Below are 10,255 nucleotides of genomic sequence, written 5' to 3' on the forward strand. Positions count from 1 at the left end.
TCACTACCGTGGTGGTGTATAACGTATTCTAGTACAGTGTTGATCAGTTTTGTTCTTCATGAATCTATTGCGTGCGTTTGTTGACTGCGCTATTGGTTTCGTTAACTAATTAATTATAGGGTTTTACGTGCCTAAACCACTTTCTGATTATGAGGCACGCCGTAGTGGAGGACTTTTGAAATTTCGACCACCTGGCGTTCTTTAACGTGCACCTAAATCTAAGTACACGGGTGTTTTCGCATTTCGCCCCCATCGAAATGCGGCCGCCGTGGCCGGGATTCGATCCCGTGACCTCGTGCTCAGCAGCCTAACACTATAGCCACTGAGCAACCGCGGCGGGTACTGTTGGTTTCGTACTGAGAGTGCCAAAACAACTTGACCAAAGTTTTGGTCAGGCCGTCAAGTAACGACTTATCAGTTTGTCTCATTTTACACTTTCGTTAACTTTTGTGGCAAACAAATTTAAAAAGTCATGGTTGAATGAAATAGTTTATATTTTCGCGGATCAACCGAGTCTCCCGACCCCCGCCACCCCTGAACCCCATCAAGGACATAACAAAGTTTTATCTCTCTCTCTCTCTCTCTCTCTGTCTCTGTCTCTCCGAGTGCTATAGAATCGCCGCCGCATGAATGATTTGAACCGGACGTCATGGAAGCGGCTTCTAGCCGTACTGGCACCCAAAGATGGCGATCGTGATGGCGTCACTGCAGCATATCATAATGCGTGCATTGTTGTGCTTTTTCGATGGTGACCGTTTTTCATCGAATAATCACTGTTGTCAATTTGTTGCTCGCAGATAGGATGCGCCTGTCGTGCTGTCACGTGTATTGTTTACGCAGCTTCTCGAAGTGCTGGTACCCTAAAGTAGCGGTCAGGATGACGTCAATGAAAACCCTTTATGGTCGTATTCGCCATCTTTCCGCCGTACTTCATTGGTTCACCGGGGACCCACGTCCTCTCTGATTGGCTGAGAACGCAAACGGTAAAATTTGAGAAAGCTCGGAATGTGCCGTTTTCTTATATACATTTTTTTGTCACCTGACACATTCGAGTGCCAGCAAGTGCCCATGGAACGGCATTATTAGCGTAATGCTATTGGTTTCGCGCGATATCATTTTAGTAAACTTTTTCGCAATCGAGCTAACAAACGCTTTAAACGCAGTCTAAGTCCCTAAGTTGTTTTATGAATTATATCAGAAAAATTATTGACCACGTAAATCTGTCGAGTACTCCCTTTTTTTTCTCTTCTCTTTTTTTTTTGCTTTCTGGGAAGGCGACGCCGTATAATGGTGACCTACAATTATTTAATAAATCCATCTGTCACCCGTCCTACGTAGTAACTCTAGTCGATCAGTCAGCCACCAATAAATAAATCAATCGATCGATCAATGAACCGATGCTCGTGCTTGTCAGTCACAAATTCATTCACTCACTAAGAAATCAATGACTCCATTATATCTCAATCATTGACCGAACTAAAGTCTTGAAAGGAGAGATATTCTCGAAAAATCAACACTTCACATCCCACTTAGGATGTACAGCCTTAATTATTTAGGGGTGAAAAGTACAAATACCAATCAATGAGGGAACGTATCATTAATTAACAAATCTAGCGCGCGCGCGCAGACTTGTTTCCTGCTCAGGGGACGGGGAATTCGTTCGCCGCTGATTCGTGCCAGGTCACCGTCCTCTGCCGACTGGCGCAACGCGCTTCCACAACACGTGACGCAACACCACGCCCACCTGCCGAGCCTCTCTCGCTGTTGTTGCTGCCCCCCCCCCCCCCTAATCGACTCTCCTTCCGCGACGCACTTTGTATGCATCTGCATTCGAACGCACAGACCGACGTGCACGCGACTGCATCGAACAAGCACTGTAATGGCGGGCCAAGCCCGCGGATAGAGGTTAATGGTTTGGCCACAGCGCGGCGGGTCCCTGTTGTCGCGCGCGACCCGACTCTTGGCCTTCACGCTAGCGCGCCGCGCAAGCGGGCGATGAATGGTTCTTACGCATACATCGCCTTGCCAAATTGCCCAGCGTAGCGCAGTAACAACGCGCAATCATATGTTGCGTTCGACTGCTTCGTAACGCGCTACGATACGGTTATTTTATTTTTTTTTTTGCACCGATGCGTGGGCCTCTGGACACCTGGAGCCGGAGAACGTACGTACCCGAACCGTTCGGCTGCTCTCGGAGCAGTTGGAGTAGCCACGTGATCAAGATTTTTGTTGTTGTTTTGTCAGACTTCGGTTGCGCTCCCAGCTGGAAGAGTGACTCCCAGTGTTTTGAGCTGAAATGAAGTGGGCGAACACGTTTGAAGCGGTCGATTTCGAGCGCCCCGCACTCGAGAGCGCTCTAACATGTAAATGCGCCGTTAGTTCACGTCATCAGGTACGCGTTTTTCCAGATGATTCGGTGGAGAAAATAGAGTAACATCCGGCTGGTAATACTTTTCAATGCGTTAGCGTTAAGGAGCCAGTGTCGCAGAAAATCCAGCGTCGGCGTTTCGCATGCGGCGCCGGTGTCCCGCGTCCTGTGTCGACCGTCTTCTCGCGAAAAAGCATCCTTCCGAACCACGCATGCGCAACCGCTCTTCTATCACCAAAGTTGCTCATACCTTGTCTTTCATTTTTTACAAAGTTATTCTTTGCAATTTTGAGAACGGCAGCCCACAAACAAATGGTAATGGGAAAGAACACCGACAACGCATGTTCTCTGTGTTGGCTGTTCTCATCAATCGAAGTCGTAGTGCTGGATTGACAGGGACATGAAAGTCGACAGGACGTGCACTACCAACTGAATTTGTAGAGAGCGCAACGATGACGCCGTCTGGTCCGTTTAAGACGCTCTCGCGAGTTTCCTTTGCGCAGCGACAGACGTAAGGTGCGGTGTCGACGCTTAACGCCACTTTCTCCAGTGACCGCCTTGGCCCGCCTTCTATCGAGAAGTCTGCGCTCCAACGGCGGGGACAGAAGCGCGGAACATGTGGGGAGATGGCACCGATGCATCGCTGATTAACTCCCCCCCCTCCCCCCGCCCCCCGACGAGTCTGTTCGGAGATGCAGCCATCTGCCCTGGAGCAAATATGCAACGTGTTCCTTCGTCTATATCACCCGTTGCTTCGCTGCGTTGCGTCTGCTTGGAACGCCGCGAAGAGGCGATGGGGTCACGAACCCGGCGTAGCTTAGAAGCAGGCGACGTCGCCATGACCCCAATGTTCCAGACGAGCTGCACAGTATCACGCTTGCTTCGGTCGGTCGTTCCCGTCGTCTGCTATCAGTCATCCGAACGATCGCTATAGAACGCTCTCGCCTTTAGACGGTCCTCGGAATAAACGACGGGTCTCGGTTCATCCGGTTCCGTTCTTTCAGTCGAAAGGAATTTCCATCGCAGGTGTGGGTACGGCGTATCTAGTAGTTAGTGGTTGGTTTCGCACGACAGCGCTAGAGATTTTGTGAACGCTTTAACGTCACCGAATGGTCTTTTATCGAACCGGACGGGCGCCTAATGAACCGAGTGGATAATAACATATGCGTATCTCAAGCCGGGCGTCCTCGTGCCGTTCCGACGTGATGTAGGACACTTGCATCATTAGGAAGCGTTCGTATTGAGATGCGATACGCACCACAGAAGCTAGAACAAGAAGAAACGATCGTTAAGAAGGTTGGAATGGTAATTAAGGATGTCGGGGTTAATAGTAAATTAAGTCGGTACACACGATGAATGTGCTCGTATGGAAGTTTAACGAGCTGTTTCGTGGTTAGCAGCATTTCTGAGTACTTGGCCTTAGCTCCCTTAATGGAGTGCACCAATTATAAAACAGCGATAAGAGTTGCCCGCTACATTCAGTGCTGGTGTCGTTCAACGGAAGTAAGATACGTAGGAAGAGCAGTTGCATCGGGGCCATGGCATGATCGCGTTGATGGTATTTGGTTCAAAGCGACAGTAATGAAGCGGTGTGCATATACCAGCAACGCTCGGACTTTTAGACGCAATGTCGAGCTTCAAGTGCTCGTACAGACGCTTCTCAGCTCATGCATGTGGCGTTAAGTCAGCGGTGTATGCATCTTTAGGCCTAGGAGTGCGCAACAAGTTCAATGGAGAACACGTGGACGGCTTCATTTGTTGGTCAGACTATACGTTATGGAAGGTCGTTCAAGAAAGTTGTATTTGTTATTTTCAGGCATGTCTCGAGTATGGCGGCATGAAGTGCCTCGGGGTTGACCTGGACGCTTTAATAAAACACTTCGGTTAATTCATTGGTCGATCCATATTCATGGCTGACCAAATTTATTTACCGATTGATTATCGAAATGGTTGGTTTGGCTGTAGGTTTTATGCGGTTAGGTCTGCCAAGAACGTTGCAGCTGTTTTCAGTGGTACCTCGAATATGCCACTATGAAGGCCACAAAATTGCCCTGGTCGTTCTTACAATCAACCATGTTTGATTGAATGATTGGTTGATTGATTAGATGACAAATTTATTTATTTATTTATTCGTATTTTTTACTGACTGACTGAATTATTGATAGTCTAATTTGTTGGTTAACTATAGGTTCGGTTACGTTAAATGGGGACCAGGAACGTTGTAGCGGATGTTTTAAACGGCGTCTCGAGCATGCCATTACGAAGGCCTTCGAGGTTGTCCTGGGGACTGTTATCGATAGATTGATCCGCCGCTGATAGATTGATCCGTATATATCTATCGACTGAGCAATAATTTATCCTCATACGTATATCGGCTGACTTTTATTTTAATTGGTTTTTCTACTTTTCCGTACTCCATCTTCCCGCAGAGTTCTTTCTGAACTAACCACCAACAGAGGCGTGTGGCGATGCAGTCCCCGTCCGTTGCCGTGTCTTGTCTCGTGGCGGTTGCCTGCCTGCTGCCCGCCGCCCTGTGGGCCTATCCCTCGGGCGCACCCGTCGGAGTGTGCAACAGCGAGCTGCCCAAACACGGCGGAGCCGAGCCCCAAGCCACGCAGTCCCCGTACGCCATCCAGGCCACTCCGACGAGCATCAACCAGGGAGGACGCGTCACCGGTATGCGCGGTCGTAATATATGTAACGTAAAAATGTTGAACGTTGGCGTGTTCGTAAACGTACAATCCTTCAAGATTACAACTAAATTCTGGGGTCTTACGTGCAAAAAAAAAAAAAAAAGAAAGAAAGAAAGACAGGATCTGAATGTGAAGCACGCAGCAGTGGGTAACTGCGGATTGATCTCGACCACCTGGGGTTCTTCGGCGTGTGCCAGATTAATGAATCGAACCGGCGACCTCTTGTTCACGCGCGGAACGCGCCGTTGACACTGGGCCACTGCTGCGGGTACTATACTACCGTTCCCGAAATACTGGCTTCACCAGAGGCGTTTGGGACAGCAACGACGCTGGTATAGTGACATCTTGTGACGCTTTGTCTAGTAACGCTTTAGAATATTCTTTTGCGACATCGGTGTGGACGCTCGAAGCGCGTTCACGCCGCCGCCGTTTTGCCCCGGTAAGCACGGCGCATGCGCCGGTCACGCCCCGAGAGTTGGGGGTCTCGTGTTAGGGTGCAGCTTGCGAGAAGGAGGAAGGGCTCGTTCCTTAAGAGGAAGGTTTAGCTCGGGGGCTCGTACCTAAATACATGTAAAAGGAGCATTCGTTTTTCTCGGCAGCCATTGCACCAAATATGACGTGGTTTGTCGCATTTGAAAGAAAAGCGTAAGATCCAGTGACTGTCGGTTTCCAATTTTCGATTTAGATTGTCAATTTTTCATTAAATAGTAGCAAGAATCGAAAATTTTCAGAAAACGAAACCATAAAGTTTACAACTGTTTCCGTTTGTAAACGCCCATGTGGCCAATGAACGACGTGGTCGATATTCTCGCGTCACACTTTACTGGTTTACTCCAATAACCTGCGCGCGGATTATCGTCGGGAACAAATAAAAAGAAACCTTATCGATCTCTCTCTCTCTCTCTCTCTCTCTCTCTGCTCAGTGCAAGTGTACGGCAGCACTCCGTTCAAGGGCGTCATCCTGACGGCCCGTGACGTACACACCAGCCAACTGCTACAGGGAACGTTCACCCCCGACGCCCAGACCAAGACTCTAGACTGCCCCGGAGGGAACGCGGTGAGCACCCCTATTACGACCTTTATCGATTCCACCCTTCAGGCAACTAAGGCTATTCCTGTGCGAATGAAGCTTATAATCCTCATCCAGAGGTTAGAGCTACTTCATGTGTTTGGCGCAAGAGAACACTGTCGTGCGTCTTTTGCAAGAACACAGTGCGTATTTTGAGTAAGTTATAGGTTGCTTATACTGACGTCATCGTGGGTAGCCATTTTGGGATACTAGAATGTCTAGAAGCCACGTAATCAGAGACATGGGACGAAGTGACGGCGCGGCAAACGCGTATCGCACCGAGCTAAAAATTTACAATGGTAATAATCCGGTGAAGAAATGCTCATAATCAAAAAAAAAGTGAGCAATGTACGCTTGATAATATGGTGCATGACGTCATTGTGTCCACAATGTCTGACCGTGTAATTGTTTCACTAATTAAACTACCGATTACTTACGCGGGTTCTCGGAACGGTCAGTTGTGCCATCATGTCGACGCCCTGTTGCAATGGAGGGACGTAGAGAAGGAGAAAATAAACAGAGGGAAAGCCTCGACGCGATTGCATGGGCCGCTCCTGTCGTCATATCCACATACGCTGGGTTTAGTCGATCCAGGCCTTAGAGATCGGGTTTGTGCGCGCTAATCATCTCGAAGGCCATGCCGAAACACGTCGGTCGTGGATACGGATTTTGTAGGCGTCGTAAAAGACGGATAAATCTCGGCATACGCTGGAAATATGGAGAATGTCAAAGATTTCGAACTGCATAATTAGCTCGCCATCGTGGTGCTGTGATCGTTGTCGCGGTCTTCGTAGGGCCACCTGTACTAGCTCTATGGACTTGCAGTACATGTTCTTGTTGCAGTGGCTCTCCGTAATTTTTTTCTTCTGTTTCTTGCAGAATGCCATCACTCACAACAGCAGGGACGAGAAGACACAGGTCGTGGTGACCTGGACTGCCCCAGCAGGCTACACTGGCCAGGTGTACTTCAGGTGAGAGCAACCCGATAATGGCTGCTCACTTTTTTAATTGAAATCATGGGTCGTTAGTCGGATGTCTTGCTCGGTTAGGTTTTCTAAAAGTGTTTCTGTGTTCCTTAAGTACACGTAGTGACTTCTAAAGCCATGCCATGCCCTTCACAAACCAACTTTTTTTTCCCCTACTGCACAGTCCTTTCGGGTTTATGGGGAGCGTCTCTGCCATTCCAGCCAACATAATTTCGGCACTTCTGCTTCGTGGCACAGAGAGAGAGAGAGAAATGTTGCATGATAAGAAATGCAGAGAAGTACGCCCGCGGTACAGTCGTGTTCAGTGCTAGACTGCAGCGCGGCTCCCGTGGTCGAACGTGCCCCAAGTTTTCTCGGCGATGTCGACATACGATACTTGGATTTAGTAAACTAATTTCTGTTAACAAAATTGGTCTCTACGGCGTAAAGTAAAATTTTTGTTATTAAACTGAGAGAAATGAATTTTGTTCGTTTCCTTACTATGCTCAGTTAATATCAACCAGGCAAGTTTAGCCAGATCTCATGCACGAGTTAATCAGTTTGTGAAATAGACATGTCTGCTCACCGTGTCCGTAAGGCCACCCGGAGCATGGCTGAACTACATAAAGATAGAGTAGATCTTTGAATGTGTCTTGTAGCGTCTGGTGTATTGTCACGTCTCGTATGTTCTACATGTCGGTACTTGTGCGATCTGTTACAACCGAATCCTAGTATTTGACTTGTATTCACGTGTTCAAGTATTTGTGATTCGTACTCCCTGAAAGCTCCAGTCATTAGGGGAGTAAAAGTGACTCTCATAAGGAAGTGCACTGTACAAAAAGTTATCTGTGAAAGGGCGGAAAGAGTAAACAACAAAAATAGCTTTGAATCTGTATACAGAAACAAAATGCCAGTATGTGTGTCACTAAAATTGTTGCACTCCTTGTTGTTGTTGTTTTTCACAAAGTAATTTTTTCACAGCGCATTTATTTGCCAAACGGCGCAACGGCCTTACTAACGTGAAGATACAGACAATGTTGAAGGCACGGTGATGGACTTGGTCTTTATTTTTGTAACAACTTCATATTTGCAAAACGTTGTCTTCAATAGACCCAATGGCGCATACTAAATGACGCAGTCAATAGTCAGTCCAGAGTAGTAAGCACGGTGTCACAGGTATCCAAGCAGATAAGCTGTGTGCTTGTCAGGTGCAAGGACGGCGCGTTCACGTAAATATCACCGGTCGTATTTGTTTGCTATCTCTGGCTCCCTCTGGTCAAGCTGCCAACCAACTTTCGCAACAGACTAACCTCATGAACTAATATTAAACCATGTTTTATTTTTTTTTCTAACAAACCTTTTTTTGCAGTGCCACCGTGGTGCAGTCTTCTTACGTCTTCTGGAAGGGTATCACCTCCGACGCTGTGTTCGTCCAGTGATAAAAAATTATAATAAAAAAAGGAAACCACCGCGAGATGACCTGGAGTAAAGTGTTCCTTACAGAAATGAACTATGCAAACGCATATAATTAACAGTTTGTAAAGTGAACTGCTGGAAGAGTTGGTACATGTCTGTAGATGAAAATCGAGCACGAAAGCAAAGCATGACACGAGAGACAACTGGACAAGTGCTCATGCTATCTTTAAGAGGGATAAGAGGAACAAGATATATTGTGAGCAAGATACAAGGGCACGTTTCCATTTATTTCTGTTGTCCTGTTTTGCTTTCGTGCTCTATTTTAACCAAGACATTACACTAACTGCAGTAAATAAAAAAAATCTGCGAGGAAACGTCCAAAAATCAAACGTTCAGGACCAGTTGAGATCCTTCGAACGTCGTCGTCAACGTGAGCCGCCTACAGACGCAAGTTAAGGTTTTATATAGTGTAGCTTTGTTTCCCTAACGTGAAGAACATGTTAGGTGTTTTCACGTGTTTCTTACCAGACACCTTAACCCGGCATCATCATCATCATCATTAGTCTTTTCTATGTCCACTACAACACGAAGACTTCTGCCATCTATCGCCAATTGCCCCTCTCTTGTTACAGCTGACACCCCCCGTCCTATGCCTGCAAATTTTCCAATTTCATTGCGCCAGCTAGTTTTCTGCCTTCCTCGACTGCGCTTCCCTTCCACTGCCACCCCTGCATCAACTCTAATTTAGAGCATGAGTTATCTTCCCTGCACAAAGGTGTGTGTGTGTGTGTATTTCTTTTTTTTTTTTTGCATACGCAAACGAGGCGCATCTGAAAATTGCAGCTACGTCATGTGACTCTCGTCGTGCCGACGTCGTCCCATTGTCAGGCCAACGCCGTCACACTGTTGTCGTACCACCGTCGCCATTTCGGAAACGTCATGCCATTGCAGAAGCAATGGAAATCTCGAAATGACCACTGCATATTCTTGATAAAGGTATCTCCAGCAACGCAGTGCGTCGGCACATTGAATGCTTATGGCACTTGTGGGACTTTGCCAGGTTCCCGACGGCAGCTACCTCCAGGACTTACCCGCCCGAACTTCAAGGCGCTCTGCTGTCTGCAGACAAGGACTCACGGCTATGGGCCGTCCAGCAGGCCCGGGGTGCGCTCGAAAAAGCACAAGCCTCATGACCCACTACAAACGGGCCCAACTGGGCTTGTGCAGAGTAGTGTATAACCCCGGGTCGACGCTTGGCCAGCGTCACGACGCGTTAAACCGTCGTTTGCCGGCACTTTAATATTAAGGTTATCCCTATCCTATCCTGTCCTATCCTACAGTCTCCACATTGACGTCAACGTGTAGAGAATGAAGTCTGCACTCATTGGGAGATGGGTTCTGCCCGAATTATTTTCATTCGCTATTGGACGTCTGGAAGCTGAAGAGCTTGTGAGTGTATAACAGATGCTTTTCATTTGTGCAACAACACGGGCAGAAATTAAACAAGGGAACAGCACGTCACCAGATCTACGTATTGTTTTGTTCGTTGGAGCAAAGATTGTGGTATAGCGCATATCTTAAAAACATCCAAGTGTGGCTATAGTCTACGCTGACAAATGGAAGATAGACTTCTTGTACGTCTTGAGGTTGTTCGGACGCTATCGTCCCCGTGGGCGCCGCTTTGAAAGTTAGCGTACGCCGAAATTATTCGGAATGACCCTCACTCCCGTGGTTGTATCTCCCT

The 10,255-nt window shown here is 47.6% G+C and overlaps 1 protein-coding gene across 2 annotated transcripts in view; it reads left to right on the forward strand.

Annotated features, from left to right (window-relative positions):
• LOC142560287 (defense protein l(2)34Fc-like) overlaps positions 1-8,564 on the forward strand; it is a 373,011-nt gene extending 364,447 nt beyond the window's left edge. For both annotated transcript variants that reach the window (XM_075672261.1, XM_075672260.1), the window contains 4 exons: positions 4,798-5,044; positions 5,985-6,118; positions 7,010-7,101; positions 8,465-8,564. In XM_075672261.1, the coding sequence (XP_075528376.1) occupies positions 4,837-5,044; positions 5,985-6,118; positions 7,010-7,101; positions 8,465-8,534 (504 nt within the window). In that variant the 5' untranslated portion in view covers positions 4,798-4,836 and the 3' untranslated portion in view covers positions 8,535-8,564. The remainder of the gene's footprint in view (positions 1-4,797; positions 5,045-5,984; positions 6,119-7,009; positions 7,102-8,464) is intronic.
• Positions 8,565-10,255: the final 1,691 nt, after the last annotated feature.

This window comes from Dermacentor variabilis, chromosome 10, assembly GCF_050947875.1.
Source record: "Dermacentor variabilis isolate Ectoservices chromosome 10, ASM5094787v1, whole genome shotgun sequence".
Lineage (NCBI taxonomy): Eukaryota > Metazoa > Arthropoda > Arachnida > Ixodida > Ixodidae > Dermacentor > Dermacentor variabilis.